The 18142-nt window shown below is 41.8% G+C and overlaps 1 protein-coding gene across 1 annotated transcript in view; it reads left to right on the top strand.

Moving 5' to 3' along the window:
* The window catches only part of PDE6D (phosphodiesterase 6D), a 34742-nt gene extending 17755 nt beyond the window's left edge, over positions 1-16987 (top strand). The window contains exons 2-5 of the mRNA XM_082287845.1: positions 9734-9822; positions 12999-13124; positions 13934-14039; positions 16422-16987. Coding sequence (XP_082143971.1) covers positions 9734-9822; positions 12999-13124; positions 13934-14039; positions 16422-16503 — 403 coding nt within the window. The 3' untranslated portion in view covers positions 16504-16987. The remainder of the gene's footprint in view (positions 1-9733; positions 9823-12998; positions 13125-13933; positions 14040-16421) is intronic.
* Positions 16988-18142: the final 1155 nt, after the last annotated feature.

Here is an 18142-nt window from a genome sequence, read left to right as displayed (position 1 = left end):
GAGAGCATGAGTTGAAGTTTTGGAAGCACAGTGTAGTACTAGGTATGGTTTAAGTTACTGATCACTGAGCTGTACTGTATTGCCTGTTATGGGGGGCATCCTGTCTCTCCAGGTAATTGATGGGGTTTGCCTCCCATCTGGAGTGGCCCTTGGTAGATGACAGTGACAGTATGAAGCTGTGCAAACTGCTGGCCCAGTTCATGCCAAAGCCAAACCTCTCACCAATTTCCAATCTGCATATCTGTACTTAGAAGTACATGATATATTAATGCCTCCAGTAAATTACATATTCTTCTAAAATACGTGAACTGATAAATCTGTGGACTATCAGAAGCAGTCTTTGGAGCTCAATAGGCTGATGTGCTAGAGAGCTCTGTAAGAGAGACATGGAATGAAGGAGAGAAAAAAGAAATTAAACATTAATGGGGGGGAAAAGCACATAGTCACTACATAAGCACAGGCAGTTGGAAGTCATGGAGGCTTTCTGTGTATTCAGTTGCTTATTTTACCAGGGGACACTTTCAGCCAGAGATATTGCTTGGAGTTGAATGCATAAACGGAACAGCGGGGGGACCTGCTGATGCTCAGCTTTGCCATTCTCAATAAACATCACTTTGCTCAATAGAGAAATTATTGCAGAGGCCTTCAAGGAACAAAAGCATTGACTGGCCACAAGCAGTGCTGATAAAACTGCCTCTTTAGAGCCTTTTAGGTTTGCTTTTTCTCCATTTTGCACACAAGGCTACAGGTCATTCAAGTGAAACTCTATGAAAATGCCAGCTAAGCAGCCATGTTTATCCCTTTTAAAAATTTGGTCAAAGAAGTCATTGTTCCTCTGCTCAGGTCTGTGCCCTTTCAATATGGGGAAGTGTGAAGATCCTTTTAGACATAAAAAATCCAATCCTCCAGTGTTGCAAAAATGACATGAAATCAATCCAAGCTTTCTTTTATAAGGAAGCCAATATAATGCATATTTTAAAACAGTTGAATAATTGTATGAAATAAAGAGGCGTATTGAGGCTTAAAATGCCTCATTCCATTAAAGCTGATTTTGTTGCATAACTGTCGTGACATCAGCTCTGTAAAGAACAATAGTCCATAACGATTTACAGGGAGATAAATTCCTGTGAGGGCTTCTAGCTGCAACCTTATCTATGAAAATGAAGTTATGTACCAGAAGCCCTTGATAGATTGTTTCCATGAAACTCCTTCTAGTTCACTTATTGATGAGAACCTTGAAATGCTACCATAATAGTTCAGCTGTGAAGAAATTATTGTTTTGAAGTAGTTAAGACAAAATAAAGTTATTTCAATTGCTGAATCACTTTCAGTGTTCACTTGCAGAGAGGAAAATTGTTTGATGTGCTAAAATTAAAAAGTGGACAAACTGATTCCAATTGTTTTTGGGTTTAAAGAATTTAACTCGATTTTAAGCATTCTGGTTGTGGCTCAACCAGAGCCTCAAGCTGTCCTGCAATCTGTCTTAACTTTTGATATAGGCCAGGCATCTTCTATAAGGAGGTTCCAGTGTTTCAACTGTCTTTTTAGTTTCCCTTGTATACATGATGCCTCTGTTAGCTTTCTCCCTAGTTACATTCAGTTTTGTTCTTTCCACTGAGCAACACACTTTAAAATTACGTTCTGATAAAGCCCTATGGATTTTAAAGGTCACATTCTTTTCTCGGATGAATACATCATTCCCATTGATTCACCTGCTGTTTCTGCAAAATCAGAGTATTACTGATGACATTAATTATGTTCATATTCAAAGGGTTCTTAGCACAAGCTCAGGCTTTTCTAACATGCTAATTTTTGAGATGCATTTAAAATGCAGGGAAGATGGGAGGAGTTGGGTGTTACTGCACTGGAAAAGAAAAAATAATTTTCTTTGTGCAATTCATGGTCCTACAAGGAATGATGAGTTTTTCCAAGTTATTGATTGTTTTACTACCTAGACTGTAAAGCAATCTCCAGATGTGCTCACATGTTGTTTTTCCTGCTGAGGCATTGGTATGAAGGAATTCTGTCAAGGCTATTGAGGTAAGCCAAAGAAAAGCCTAAAAAACACAGGTGGCAGAAAACACATGAAACCACTACATTGCTTCAGCTTGCTTTTATTTTGGCACTGTTATCTGGTTCTAGGGACCATTTTAACATCTGTCTCTAGTGGAAACAAAGCATATTTCTGATAGTAGCAAACAGATCTGGCACAGAAGGCAGCTTGCTCCCTCTAACAGGGGAATCTGCCCCATAAGCCAGTGATGTGTGTATAGATTTGATTTGGAGCTTATTCTCACTTTAAACAACATCATATTCATTGTACCACGAGTACATTTTGGGTTTTACTTTAAATTTTTTTTGTTAGGGATCTCAAATCTTAGCGTATGGGGGGGTTTTTTGTGATTAGAAGTGGTTTAATCTCTCTGGGTTGAGTTTAGTTCCCAGAGAAGTGCCTGGCATGCTCTCCAGAAGCCTTTTCTTGTAGCCCTGCCTGGTGTGCTGGGGTAGCAGGGCAGTGTCCTCATCTGCTGCAGGCAGGAGCTGCTCGGGAGTGTCACGTGTTGTTACTTTTGTCTGAAGAAATCAAAGGTTACTTGCAAATACCTAAACTGGTTCCTATTGCTCATCACTGACAAAATTTGCTGGACTTGGTAAGAGTTAAGCTTCTTCAACACTAGACTTACCTGGACAGAGGTGTAAACCTTGAAGCAGTAGTGTCTGCATCCCTGGTTCAGCTGTGTACAAACCACTATAATTTATTCTTTTTTCCGTTTTTCCCTCCTGATGACCCTTAGCTTCATTTTCAGTAGATACGTAATGCTTTCCTTTAAAATGTGCATCTGTTTGTTTCTTGCTCCTTCTGTTTGAGGAAGAGAGGAAAAGTCAGTGACATTGAAGCCTGGCTTAGTTTGCAGTACTGATGGGTATTACCAAAGAAAGAAAACACATTCTCTCACCGTGCCTGCCCATGGTGGACACTTCTCCTTCCAGAGTCTAGGAGCTCTCCATCTTCATTGTTTTCATACATGTACCTGCTTTTGTTAAGTCTACTGTGGGTGTCACAAATTCTGATTTAAATATTTAAGATTTGGAGAGATTTCACTCTGAGTATTTTCAGACAGTTAATTGCCAACACTAAAAATTAAACGTAAACTAACTTAAAGCAAACTCTGCCTTGTTCTGCTACATGCTGTCACTAGGATGCTGTGGAGTACAGATGGATGTTAGTTGTTCATTTTGATGAAAATACTGAATAATATTTGTGTCTTTCAACCTAAACTGTTCAAAGGCACAGATGTTTAAGTGGATAAAATTTTTATTAGCAAATGCTGGATGTGGGTTTACTTTGTTTCCAATGTTTGTAGAGATAAACAGGTTCTATAGTTCTCTAGTTTATTGGCATCCCATTGCAGCTGATCTGGCTGTGAATGGACCTAGGCTGCATTTTTGTTGTAGACTTTCACAGTGAGCCTTGCTAAATTAAAATGTATTCCAAGGTTCAAGCAGGAAATACTTGGTATGAACATAGCTCAGTTTCAAAATGGTCACCCAAGGCACAGGGAGAATGTGACACAAAGCAGGGAGTACTGGAGCTTCACTCCAGGGCCACCCTACTGCCCAGTGGGAATGATCAGAGCTCTGTCTACTTAACACAGTAGAAGGGAGCAATATTAACTTCTGCCCTTTTACCATAATTTTCTATTACAGCTAAGGTAAGGTTGGCATGGCGTGCAGTAACTTGTGTAACTGTCTTTCCAAATACAGGCCAAGAGCAGCTTAATCCAGAACTGTGTGATGGATGTTAGATGGAAATTCATGGTGGTGATACCAGATCTGTGCATGCACACACAGAGATGTAAGGCAGAAGGTGTAAAGGGAAGTATAAAGTATACGGGTATGTGATATTGTGTTGATATTTTTGCTGTGATGCTGTAGCTGTTAAATATATCCCTCTGATTACATAATTTTATGTGAAACGACTTTGTTGGTTGCTGAGGATTTTTGCTGCATTTTGTCATGTGGTTCACATTAATCTGTGGATCTCCCTGGCTTCTGTTGCACAGCAATTTGTTCTGTACAGGAGACTTGAAAAGCAGGCTCTTTTACAGCAAGTGGAGGAGTGTCAGGAGTGCTTTGAAGGGATAATTGGCTTCCTTCCATTTGAGGATTTAATAGAGCACCTTTCCAGTCCCCAGCACCTCCCATCATTTGGAGAAGCACAGTAACCCATATCTTGTGCATCACTCCAGGAAAGTTGATTTATAATAGATGAGGTTTTTTAAAGTTCTGCTCCTGTAGGAGCTGTCATTGCATGTTTTTGGTCTAATCAGGAACTCAAGAAAGTGTGCTGCTTTCTGGAAGCAGAAGTTGACAGTACTATACCCGAAGGCTCCAGTAATGTGTGAGGAATAACTTTCAGTTTTTGTGTGTTGGTATTCCTGTTACTACACAGAAAGGATGGATGCTCATTCAGTAGATAGGATGTTGCACTGAATTTCATCCTTAGGCTAGGAAGAACACTGCCAGCATGTGTACTTGTGGTTTATTAAACAGCAGGCAGCAGCATTTCTCTTGAGTGTGAACAGAGTGAATTCAAGGACCTGAGTCAGCAGAACGTCTATGCGTATGATTTAATTTAAGCACACAATTAGGAGTTCTGTGGAAGTTGTAATAAAAAGTAAGATCAGAGATTGCAAAGATGACAGGATGAATGGCATGAGTGGAGGAGAAGCGTAAGGCCATTTAGGTGGTCTACTTTGTAGTCCTGTAGTTTAGTAGTTACTTTGCATAATTTATATTGGTCCTGATTCCTCAGACTGGACTGAAGCAACTGAGATGCAAATATTCTTCTGGGAAAATATGTCTGATATAAACATAATCCCTAAAGTGTGATCTTTACTTGCTTGTAAGGTAATGTGCTTGCCCCATGTCATGACTGCCTGGTTGTGTCTGCTTTTCACAACAGAGTGTGTAAAATCAGGAGTGAAGGTTGGCAAGTTCAGATCAGAAGCTTATTTGGGTCTGCAACAGGGATTGTTGTCTGACTTGTTTGGGGCTTTCAGTTCCACCTTCTCCCAGAGGACAGGTCTCATTAACATGTAATTGTTGAGATGCTGTTTGGACCTGGCATGTAGTGAACTGTTTTTAATGTTGCATTTCATGTGGAAAAAAAAAAAGCTGGCAAAGATGATGAAAGACCTTCCTTCTAGGAGTGGTTATGAACATTAGCCTTGTTTTTATTATGAAATATAAGAGTACTGCAGTTCCTGAGGTTTTAGAATGGTGTAGACGGCAAGGAATAAAATGAAAAATGGATCATTTTAACAAAAGAAATGACACCTACTGTTTGCCACAGCCTTTGAGATATTCAAGAAGTGCTAAACATTAAAACATACAAATAATAGTCAGGAAGATTGAGTCAGAACTTCTTTTAACTCCATACTACTTTAATGATAAATTTTGTTTGTACTCATTCTCTTCTTCAAGGCTACTCTTAATTACAAGTGTGGTAATACAAGGCAATCTTTTGCAATGCTAAAGCACTGAAAGATAAGAATGTACGTTTTGATTTGTTTGAACCAAGTGATCTCTATGACAGATACAAAAAAAGAGAACTTCTGACAACAGAGGTATTCAAGAAAGCAAAATTTGGATTTAGAAATGCACAAACCATTCCCCTTCATCAGGCTAAGCAAAGTAGGTCTATGAGGAAGCTAATTCATGTCATGTATATAAAGCAAGTCAGGTTCCAGCTACTACAAAGCTTTTATGTAAGACTTTGCTGACCCAATAGGTGGTGGAATATAAATAGATCAACAGTACACCCTTCCTTCTGCTGTACTACCTAATCCTTTCTTGCCTTCAGGATTGAAGAGTATTTGATCTATTGAGTCTTAAATCAGACATTGTTTCCAAAAAAAAAACCGCAAGCCCCCAAAATCCAGGTGAATGAAAATTTAATGGTGTAAGAGTGAGAAAACTGAATTAGGAATACACTACTGTTCTTCCTTCCCCTCCCTCAACATATAGAAACTTCACAAAGCTGGAATTGCCTGGCTTCCTACTTGCTCTTCTTAGCTACCCCCTGTCAAGTGGCTTAACATGAACCTCTTCAAAAAGAGTAATTGTATTAAACCAATATTAATTTACTTTCTCCTTTTCAATAATGCTTAAAATGCCCTTGTCATCCTGCCCGCAGGTCTCCACTGCTGCTCAGGAGGTGGAGCACTCTTTATTTTTAGTAACAATATCTCTCATGCTGGGGTGGAAGAATCTTAAACCAATTAAACACATTAGAAGATAATAGTGCATCTAGGTTTCGTTCAAGATGTGCATTTTCTTCACTCTGGGGTATGTCCTAGTACCAGCCTTCCTATCCAAGATGACAGAAATAGTGTGATAAGCTGCTGACTAGGTAAGCAGTATAGCTGCTGCTTTGTCAGTTACTCCCTTGTCAAGAAATCACTTGTGATGGGGTTTGCCTCTTTTTTTTTTGTTAATTCCATTACAGTTAAGTTTTGTACATTACCTCGATTTTTGACTTAAACATTTTCCATATGCCTGTTTCTTTTTAAACATTTATTTTTTAAAAAGAATTAACCTTTTGTACATGAAGTGTTTTTTCCAATAGAAAGAGATTGTGTGTGTGTGTGTGCTTCTAAGATCTGATGATTTGTTCTTCCCTTTTAATAATGCTTAGTTACTGGGAAAAAACTTGTGAACTGGCTGGTGTATTCTGATCCCTTCAAATATGTTTGGGTCCACATGTTTTTACTCTTTGCATACACTCTGATTAGCAGGTTGATTTTGCTTCTTCAGTTGCAGAAGTTGCAAAAGCATGTCCTGAGCCAGCACACGGACTTGTCAAGGTCAGAAAGCCTTTGGCTACACTGACATTAAACCTTTATTTATTTGATAAGGAATTTACACAGGCTAGCAATGTTCAGTTTGTTTAAATACAAGATATTTTCTAGGAACTGTGGTGTGCATTGCTGCATGTATGAGGCATGGTCTCATCAGCAGGGGTATAGCCTTGAGCTTTTTATTTATTCTTCATCGTGAATTTGACAGTCATAATACAAAGCATGGAGCAGGCTGTCCTGCATGGATTTACTTTTACAGTGGAACATCAATAAACAAAATAAAGCCAGATAGCAGTTTATAGATGCCCAGCACCCCAAATGTTAACAAACATTTTAAATGTTAACATTGTTCAGCAGAGCAACATAACTTGTATCATCTTTCTTGGACTGGACTGAGAGAGAAATCCTGATAGGGAGAAGTTACAGAGGTCAGTAGTGTGCAGTAGTGTTTTCTCTCACCAGAAATAGTAGGTCACTAACACGCTGTAACTGTGTATTTCAAGTAAGGATAATAATTAAGCTGTCAGGCTACTTCTCACTGAAGGGCACTTCTAATATAATACTTTTGAAAATGGTAAATGTGATTTTAGAGTGCTCCAAAAATTGACAAGGGAAGAGGGATGGGAAGGCAAGGCAAGTCATGGCAAGGAAAAGGAATGGTCCGTTAGTTAAAGTACTGATATAGCAATTGGGAGGCTGGATCAGTTCAGTTGCAGTGCTGGGTTTGCTGTCCTGGTCAGTGTTTCATTTCCAGTTCAGAGGAACTTGGCTAGTGCTCTGTTTGGCCAGTGTGGCCAAACCTGGGAGCTCATAACTCTGACGGATATTGATTGTGAACAAATAGCAAGTAAACACTTGTGAGGGGAACGTTTTTTAAAGGTAGTACAGGTTTTTGATAATCAAGTGCCCAATTTACTAAATTACTGCTCAGCTAATAGTTAGGAGTGTTTGCATGGCAGAGTGTCGGGAAGATAAATGAGTTTGTCAGTGAGATGCTCAGATTGTCTCATTTGTTATTTTCCCCTCGTACATGGCATTTGATAGATGGCACACTGCTTTCTATGCAAATAACTTCACCCTGGCTAGTTTGTATGTTTGTGTGTGGGAAGATGTATGGAAAAACGGTGGATTTTTTTTACATTTTAAATTACAGTTGGGGCAGTTCCATCCTGCAGGCTGTGTTGGCTGAGGACTTCGACTTTTCCAGCCAGCACTACATGAAATGCCCAGCCCTGCTGCAGGTTCTTCTTGCCATTCTGCTGCTCCTTTTCTCTCTCTGACTTCCCTGCCAGCCCCTGTCTCCCTTGGGTTGCTGGCTGGGGAGAGAGCTAGACTTTGCAGCTTCCTGTTAGGATTTGGAGGTGCCATATGGGACCCTCAGAGGATGTTTTTCATCTTCTGCCCCTTTCTCTCTTACCTTAATCCCAGAACAAGTGGTAGCCATCGTGTTTAGAACAGGCCTGGAAGGACATGAGCAGGCTGCCCTATGTTCCCCCTTCCCATGCTCCAAGTTGTTGCTAAGTTTTGTGTGAACAGACCCTGTGCACACATTCCCTTTGTCCTTTCAGTGAGACATGGAAAGTCTGACCAGCCCTCAGCAAGGGAAAAACTCCTCACATCTCTGTTGAAGCAGCCATTTTCTCTTCCCTTCCTCCATACACATAATTTTAAAACAAATATTACCCTGTAATGCAAAATTTGCTAAAGCATCTGTTTCTTCCTGGGAGCTCTGGAAAAATGTGATCGATGTGATGAGTTTGTGAGTCTGCCTGGAAACTGCGTATGTTAGAGGATGAGTTCAATATGCAAATCTCCAACAGCTCCTATTTATACTCATGTCAAGGTCCATATTGTCCCTCTTCTGTCTCTCCACCTCCCCAGCCAGTTCCTTGAGCAGTTGTTGTAGGCAGTACTGAGTATGAAGGGTGCACTGCCATAAAGCAGCCAAGGGAGCTCCTGGAAAGGCTCTGGTTTGTGTGGGCTCATCCCACAAGTCTGCTCTGTTCAGTCTCTGGCATTGACACTGGTGAATCGTCGGAGCCACCCTGAGGAGCTGCGGAGCAGGAGGGCCTGAGGCTTATGGATGGCTGTGTCCCTGTTCAAGATGGCATCAGGCAGGTGTGCAGGCTCCTTGTTCTGAGCTGTCATTGTCTGAGTTATCCTGTGAGAGAGATTTTTCGAAGGTGTGCTTAAGATCATTATTAACTGTCCCTTTGGAAATATGAATATTTCCTACTTGCCTATAAATTTATTGACTAATTCACTGATCTGGGCATTTTGAAAGCTGGCACAGCCTCACTTGCTGAGAGTGAAGAGAAGATCTCTCTTTGCTTAGCACTCAGCAGCTGAAGAATTCCCATGAGTGGCAGCTACGAGGTCAACAGCAATAGAACAACCCTTGATGTTACTATTTTGTAAGCTAAGACAACAAGCTTGATTGAATGTTACTCTTTTTACCATGTTATGTAGAAAGGACTCCTTTTCCTGGTGTTTTTCAAATGCTGGAGAACAGCAATTGTTTGTGTAGAATTATCTGTTATTGTTAGCAATGTTCTTGCTTCTCTGCAGCACAGTGACACTGCCTTTATCCTTTAGAAGCAATGGAAAATGATAAATGAGGTTAACAAGCTTCAGTCTAAAGTGAAAACTAAATCTGTGGCTATACAATTCTTGTTGCATTCATTCTGGTCAGGGGTTGGCTTGTTCATTTATTCTTGGGGAAAAAGCATCTCTTTTCCTTGGCCTCCTGAGAATCAGAAACCATGACTGAAACTCACCTGGAGTAGCCTATTTCAGAGCTCAGCAAAGAATACTACACAGAGCATTTAGGGATATAGATAGCTTGTTTTCCTTATTTGCTTCCCAATCAGAAATTGGATGAACCTTCGGGATGCAGAAACAGGGAAAATTCTCTGGCAAGGAACAGAAGATCTGTCTGTACCTGGAGTGGAGCATGAAGGTACTGTGTGATTTTATTCTGAGTTTTGGGGCTGGGTGGTGCTGCATGTCTGGGTCACCTGAGTTGCAAACATACCCCTGCTTTGAAGGACAGATGTCACCTTTGTCACTTGGGCAAATCATATCACCTCACTGTGCCTCAGATTTTCATCACAAATAAAACAGGAACTGTCATCTCCATCAGAGGAGCTTGGGGAATTAATTAAAACATACTCTGGCCTGAGATTAATGCCCATTGTACAAGGAGTAGTTAAGACCTTATCTGGTGCACAGTTCACTCATCCATCTAAAAGATGGATGACTGCAAACTGTAGCAGATGCAGAGGAGAGCTATTAGGAGAAGCCACTGAAAATATTACAGATGGGAGGATGGTCTTCCTTGGGAGAAGAGATGAAAAAAGCAGTTCTTGTATGTCATAGCTAGAAAAGAAATCTGAAGTAGATAGGTTATGCTCAATAAATAGGCTGGAAGCGGGGGAGACATCCAACGGAACAGGGTGATCTGATGGTGAATTAAAAGTTGTGGGAAAATACGGTTCTGGTACAGTCCTGCAGCAGAAGCAGTGAGGGCAAACAGAATAATTGTTTTAAAATTAAGTCCATATGTGTCTTAAAGTCATTATATAGTACTTGTGTGTGTGTGTGTGTGTGTGTGTGTGTGTGTATGTTCTGTGGCCATTCAGGGCAAATCACAGTCTAGACAATAGCAAACAAAGAACCAAATATATAGCAGAGTGAATAAAATTTCTTTAAACAGGACTTCTATTTGCTTTTTAAACATGACTTCTATTTGATTTAAGTACAAGTTTCTTTATAAAATGAACTCTTAAGTTTCAAATCATGATACTGTGTTACTACCTTAACTTACTATTACCACTTAGATGAAATAAAAACAATATTAATGTGGTATTGGGTTGCTGCCAAAGTCTTAACATTAAACTGTCTTAAGTAGTGAAAATCACAGCCTGAGCACCTGAAACTGGAATTAATCATCTAAACCAGCTTTTGACAGCAGGGGCTTTTCCAGCCAGCTCGATTCAGTGACAGGGCATTCAAAACTGGGAGGCAATTTGGAAGATGCAAATCTGTAAAGTTTGATTTCTTCCAATATACAAGCAAATCTTGGAGTAAGCTGCTGAGGTGTAGCTCTTACAGAATCCCCACAGCCAGCTTTCATTCATGACATACAAACAGTCCTTTCATTATCTAAGAAAAGGTGTAGTTTGAAATGTAAAATCACTTTGGCTAAGATAACTTGCTTTCTTATGTGTCCCAAATATTTAAGGTAGCTTTATTTAAATGAAAGGAGAACATAATTATATGGATATTTTAACTGAATTTCAGTTTTAACTGAACACAGTTGGACCCAAAATGACTTGCTTAGTAAATAAGAAATGTGTCATTCAACGCTTTTTGATCTAATCAGCATAAAGTATCTGAATAAATGTATATTAACCATGTAAGTGCTTAAATAAATGTGCAGGTATAGTACATCCTAAAGTTAACAAAAAGCAATAGTAAATTTAGGATTAAGTCTATGCTTATCTGCATCCCAGCATGGTTTAAAATGGACCTAACTGACGAGAATCAAACTTCCTTCTTTTCTATCTTTTTAATAGAAAATAAAAAGAGAAATAAAAGTTAAATGAGCTTAAAAAAATAATTTCAATTAAAATTTTTGCTTTATGGTATAGATGTAAATTAAACTGTCTTAGATGTTTAAAGACAATGCAGTCCTACTTTTATTAAAAGTAACTATTTATTTGGTAGTTTTACAATGTTAAAGCAAACATTCTCAGCAGTCTGTCTTGGGGATGAAGGAAATGAAATTACTAAATTGCAGAATAGTTTTAACAAGTCATTTTACACTTAACTGCAAAGGGATGTTTACCCACAGTGGTGTAGTCTGTACTGATGAGGGTAGTAAAGGATGGTGCCATGCAGATTTCCATGGTGCAAAAAATCCCATAAAAATAATTAGAGATCTTTTACATTTAAAACACTTGCATTACACTTTTAATTTTCTTTTTAATCTTTTTTTTTTTTTTTAACAAACTGTGGGCTGTGTACTTCTCCTTGGGGTAGGATGCTGGCTTACATTCTCTAAGCCTCCAGCTCTCAAGATTGGTCTCATGTCAGGGCCCTACTCTATTAAACTGTTCTACATTAGGTAGATTTGCCTAGGGTTTGGGAGACTCTTCCTGTTATTAAACACCAAGCTGCTGCCTGTTGATGGATGTTTTGGTATTCTTTCCATTTTGGAACAGTTTGGCTCATAAAGCACATGCCAGCTGTCTTCCCTCTTTCTTTCTAATAAATTCACATGAAACATTCTCTAAAATGCAGGAAGGATTATGCACAATCACATCACTGAAGTATGATGGGTTTGGGAGATTTTTACTGTATTGACTCCCCCCCATATTCTCCTGATTAGGACTCTTAATCAGTGGTCTCAAACTGTCCCTTCTCTTACTCCTCCACCTCTAAAAAAAAAAATCATCTTGTGAAACATCTACTGGGTACAGTTTGCCATTTGCTGTTGGTGTCTCACCCATTGCAAGGGCCCAGAAACCTGGATTGTCAAATGGCTCTCTTAAACCTTCCAGTGTGGTTCTGGCTTTACAGCCTGGGTAGGTCTCACTGTTAAGGGAGCAGTCATTTACTTCCACAGGACACTTCCCAGAGCTCTGAGATGGCTGAGGAAGTGCTGCTGGGCTGGGAAACTCACAGTTGTGGTTTGCTCTGGGGATGCACAGTCTGAGAGTGAAGGGAAAGTGAGAAGGGCTAAGAGGCTTGGTGTGCTAAGCAGCCCTTTGGCTGCCAGTGATCTTCAGCACAATTCCTCAAGTAAAAATTTAAGTTGCATCTTATATTTCATCTTGAAAAATTATGGGGTTTAGTAACAAACAACTAAGAACTAGGAGTCTGAGAGATCAGTGTTGTATCCCTGGTTCTGTCATTCTTGGCTGTGGGCAAGGTACTTAAGGTATTTGCATCTTGGATTTCACTCTTGCAAATGTAAAAACAAATGTAAAAACAAAGTCCTTTGTGTTTGCATTTTTCCTGCTGCTATGATCTTGTATTAGTCCTAATCATTATTTCCAAGTATTGAATAATAATAATACCTGCAGAAGCTGCATTTTACTGTGTCCAAATAATGCTTTTTCTGTTTCACAGCTCGAGTTCCTAAAAAAATCCTGAAATGCAAAGCAGTATCTCGGGAGTTAAACTTTTCCTCAGCAGAACAAATGGAAAAATTCCGTCTGGAACAGAAAGTTTATTTCAAAGGGCAGTGTCTAGAAGGTATGGATGTGCTCTGTGTGCTGCAGCACAGGGACTGACCCGCAGCAGAGCAGGGATTAGAGTGACTAAAACGGGTTGAATGTGGTGATTTTAATTTTTCAGAGTAGCACTGAAGCACTCATCTTGTCAGGACTAATGGGCCACAGTATTAAGGATAGCATTTCATAAGTGTATTAACACTTTGTTATGTAAGCAAAAAAGCTGGGTAATCATGTCTGAGGGCATAAATCCACCACAGGCTGCCTGAGGCAAGGAAACAGGTTATTTCAGAGTCAGCTATTACTGGAATTCCTGGGTCTTCCTCAGAGTGCCAGGCTGGAGCCTCTGGTTTACCTGGGTTACAGCAATGCCAGTGACCCCACAACTGCACATCTGACCCCCCTCACTGCAGTGCTGCTCTTAATCTGGGCTTGAGGAGGGGCAGATAAAACATTGAGCTCTTCTGTGTCTTTTGGGCAACCAGTTGCACACTTAGCCTCAGCTGGATCCCAGGGACGTCTGCAGGAGGAGGAGTGTGGCTTCCCTGTTCCCAATTAGGTGTGTTAAAATTTCCACCAAATGCTAAGGAAGTGGTTGACCTTATCAGTACCATCAGCTATTTTAGAAAGGGAGTATCTGCTCTAAGAGGAGGGCAGGGTTCAGTGCAGTTTAAACTGTACGAAGTAATTTAAATGTAAAATGTTGGCAGCCCAGCAGGACAGTTTAGGGAGTTGCCCAGCCTGTCAGGTGAAAAGCAAAAGGACCATTTGTGAATTTTCTTCTTTCAAATGCCTCTGGATCTTTTTTTTTTGTTTTGTTTTACTTTGCAGAATGGTTCTTTGAATTTGGTTTTGTGATTCCTAACTCCACAAACACTTGGCAGTCCTTGATAGAGGCAGCACCTGAATCACAGATGATGCCAGCTAACGTTTTAACGTGAGTGCCTTGGGCTTGCAGAATCTGAGAGCAGGCAAAGCAAAAGCCGTGTGTGGCATTTCCTTGGGGGCAACGGTGGGAAAGAGGAGAGGGAACTGCTACCAGCTCTGAATCACCTCACTGCTGTTAGTTGTTGAGAGATAAAAGGGGCTAAGCCAACCTCACTACCTTCCTTCCCATAGGTCCAGTTTGCATTAATATAGCAATAAAGGTTTGGAGAAAGTGAAACTGATTCTTTAATAAAGTTACTTCAGTTTTTTGGAAGGTTAATCGTGAAAGGATTTAAAAATATTTTTCTACTTAATACCCCTTACAACCAGGGGACAAAAAAACCCAGCAGATTTTTGGGCCATTTTTAAATCAGCTATTGATCACTGACTCTTGTCCAAAGTAGTTTAGTTCATGCAATAGATCACCTGTGGTAGCTGCTCTAGTGTTTGTTTCATCACTGTAACATTTTGTGTCTTTAACATTGGCTTATACACATTTAGTGTACATGCATTTATATACATTTGTATACACTATGCACTGAGTTGTATCTGGGGCTAAAATACCCTTAACAGGTAGGAATCAGTCATTTTACAGTCACCTGTAGGAAGATTCACACCCCCTCCTCACAGTGCAGTCCTGGCTCCGTGTGCACATGGGCTCCTGAGCAGGGCAGCAGTGCCTCAGACGTGTCCCAGTGGCACGTGCTGGGCATTGCTCAGTGTGGGCAGCCAGGCTCCAGCTTTGGGGGGAAAGGCTCCTGGAGGAAGGCTCTTGGGAAGTGTAACCATCCTCCCTGCAGTGCTGGATGGGTGCTGGCAAGCACACAAGGAGTGCACTGCCAGAAACAGAAGGGTTTGGGAACCCTGCTGCCAACAAGAGGCAGACAGGGAGCAGCCAGTCTCACCTCAAGGTCACTGTGTCCTCTGGAAGACCTCCCTCTCCAGCATTTTTCCTCTTATTCCCTGTCTGGAGCAAAGCCAGTCGCATAGAGAAGGCACTGGGATGGGAGCTCCCAGCACTGATTCCCATTCACAGCACGTTTCAAAGAGAGAGCGGGCTTGGAAGAGAGCACCAGCGTTCCAATAGTGCTCCTGGCACAGCCTGCTCAGAACCTTGGAGGTGCTGCACACGTCCTCAGCTCCCAGAGCTAGGCACTGTCAGTCAATACAGGAGGAGCCAGGCTGGGGAACCAGAGTAAAGAAATAAAGACATCTGACAAGTTGGTTTTGATCATCTGAGGAATTCAAGATGTTTTTAGAACTGGGAGTCAAGAGAAGCTAGTTTTCAAATGACCTTGAGGATTTTCCAATGTCCCATTCTTTCCCTGAAGTATGTCCATGTGTAGTGGGGAGCCCAGATTGCTCTCTCCTATTCATGGAGGTGTCCTAAAGTAATTCTTGAGGCTTTTCAGTAGAACCCCCAGCCCAAAGAAATTCAAAGGGGAATTTGTGGCCCAAAGAAGTCATCATTTTCCAGCTGCTAAGATTTGGAGAACCCCTCACTTTCTGATATTCCCAAAGATCTCATGTTTGTCTTGGTGTTTCCAAACCAGGAGAGAATGGAGGTGTGATACTTGGTGCTAACCAAGACACTCTGCATGAGTTCCCAGGATGACCGAGTATGAGATTGAGAACATTCCATTTAAGTTCAAACGTTGTCCACACCACAGCAAAACCTTACACTCACAGGAGGTTCAGTGTTACAGACACCAAGAGCCACAGTGGAGGTAGAACTGCTGCTTTGGTTTTCAAGAGCCAGGTTGTTTACACAGGGCCAGATCACACTGCTCAGGTGTCGAGGTGTTGTAATGGTCCCAGAGTTCTTATTTTATGTGCCAAAATCTCAAAAGTCAGCAAGTTAAATCCCCAGAGCTTCTGTCACACCCAAATCCACATTTCCATTGCAGTTTGTATAAAATATGCCTGTGTCTTTGCATTTAAGCACTTCTTGAGGGAAATGACATGTTAAGTTGGTTGATGTAGCTTGCTCAGCGCTAAAGGACAGAGAAGGATAACAAAAAAAGAATTCCCATTAGTTTTCACAATTCCTGCAGGAGAGAGGGGCCTGAAGGTGCTGGGACTGCTAGTTTATTTTTAGCAATAGGAGTGAGCAGGAGTTTGCTGTCCAAGCACTCTGCAGCCTGAGCAGTACTGTGCTCAGACATGGGAGGTGTGAGGGGAACATTCCACACAGGAATGTGTTTGGGAGATCCCTCAGTTCTGACTGAGCCAGACCAGGACAGTGCTCACTGTGTGCAGCTCCAAACCAAAGATCATGTTGGGGGGGGGTCAAGGTGGGAGCCCAGGCTTGTGAGAGTGTGGAGAGGAGCAATCTGTCCACTGTCCATGCATCCTTCTAACACCTCCTCTTTCTCCTCCTTTCCTCCTGCAGTGGTAATGTTATTATAGAAACCAAATTCTATGATGACGATCTTCTCGTAAGCACTTCCAGAGTGAGACTTTTCTACGTTTGAGATGGGGCTTTTTGGAGCTGTTTTAGTTTTCCTCCATACAGTTCTTGGTGCAGAACCCCCCGACTATCCAGTGGAAGACACTCCTGTAGGCGGTGACCCTGGGGACCAGCTCAGCGTGGGTTGTGACCTTTGCCCATCAGTTATTTTGCTTTCTCCTCTGACAAGACCAGACCAAACCCTCAGAGACGGGGCCATCTGCTCAGCGATGCCCTCAGGAAGAGAGGCTGTCTCTGAACACAGACAAACGATGGTCATGCAGAACCAGTACTGTAAATTTATGGTAGTCTCATCCTTTCTACTTCTCTGGACCCTGGTATAATCTCCCATTTCCACTCAAACCAAACTCTCAATGCTTTTCTTTTGGGGTTAAGTTAACCTTTTCATTTTTCTCATGTAGATTTTTATCCTTTCGCTGGATTTCTGTGTAACTGGTCCACACATCCTGTTACCCCAAACTTGTAAAATAGACTGTGATATCACCTAATGTAATTAAAACCAATTTCTCAATTAAAACATTCCTACCGTCCAAAGAAGGGAAGAAATGTTAGTGCTGTGTGTTTTCCTTTCTATTACAAAAATGCACCTCAATAGGCACAAATTCCCATCACTCAAGCCAGCAGCAGAACAGGGCTTTCCACTGACCCGCCCCTTCCACAACCCCCATCTCTGTTAACTTCTCTTCCTCCACATTAGAAAGGTGTCCTGACTTCTCTGACCAAGGCTTCTCCTTGGCTTCCCGTCTGTTAATCCCTTGGGGCCGATTGTCCCTTTGTCACCGACTGTGACAAATAGTGTCGAGCAGCACTGCACACTATTCTGCTTTTCCAACTGCCTGGGGACACTCAAGCCCCTCTGGAAAAGCTGCGTTTCCCTGAGCCCACCAGCATCACTCCTGTGCTGGGCTGGGCTCCCTGGAGCTCTGCTGGGGCTGCAGCTGCTCACACCAACACTCCCTGCGTGTGGGGGCTTCAGTGACACATGTGGCAGCACTTTCACTGGGACAGATTTCTCCAGCCCTGCTGCCACTTTTCCCTGCTGTTTGTAATCAGCTCTAGCAGATGGACATCGTGGGAAGGGGCATCTCCAGCTTCTGCTCCTGATCAACATCACAGGCAGCTGTGTCATCACTCAGTGCCTTGGTCAGCCTGTCCTGTTGCTGGGCTTGAGATCCTCAGAGTCACAGGAAAATGAAAGGCATCATTTCACATCCTGGATTTAGCTACTGGGGGTATGCGGGAGGGATGCAGAGTAATATTTAGGGGATTTGAAGTTGGACCATTAAGTCCCATTAGCCACAGTAGCAACTTTTCACCAGACCTCACTGATGAATCCCAGCCTGGGGCACTGGCAGGGCAGAGTCTTGTTGGCAGTGTGACCCATCCTAGGCCAGCCTTCAGAGACATCAACCACAACTGCACCCAGCAGGAACAACACCCAGTGAGGGTGAGACCTCTGTCCAAGAGGAAAAACAAAAAAGGTTGAAGGTCTTGAGAGCAGGTGCCTCTGCGTTGTAGGGCAGATGCTCTGGTAGATCCACACAGCAGGTGTCCAGCAGAAACGGAGCAGGTACCACCTCCGCCAAGCTCAGCTACAACCAAAGACTGACCAAGAGCAGAGGGATGGATGCTCCCAGTGGGTC

This window comes from Coloeus monedula, assembly GCF_965178545.1.
Source record: "Coloeus monedula genome assembly, chromosome: 10".
NCBI lineage: Eukaryota > Metazoa > Chordata > Aves > Passeriformes > Corvidae > Coloeus > Coloeus monedula.
Note: the sequence above shows the minus strand (reverse complement) of the source record. Positions and strands in the feature narration are given on the sequence as shown.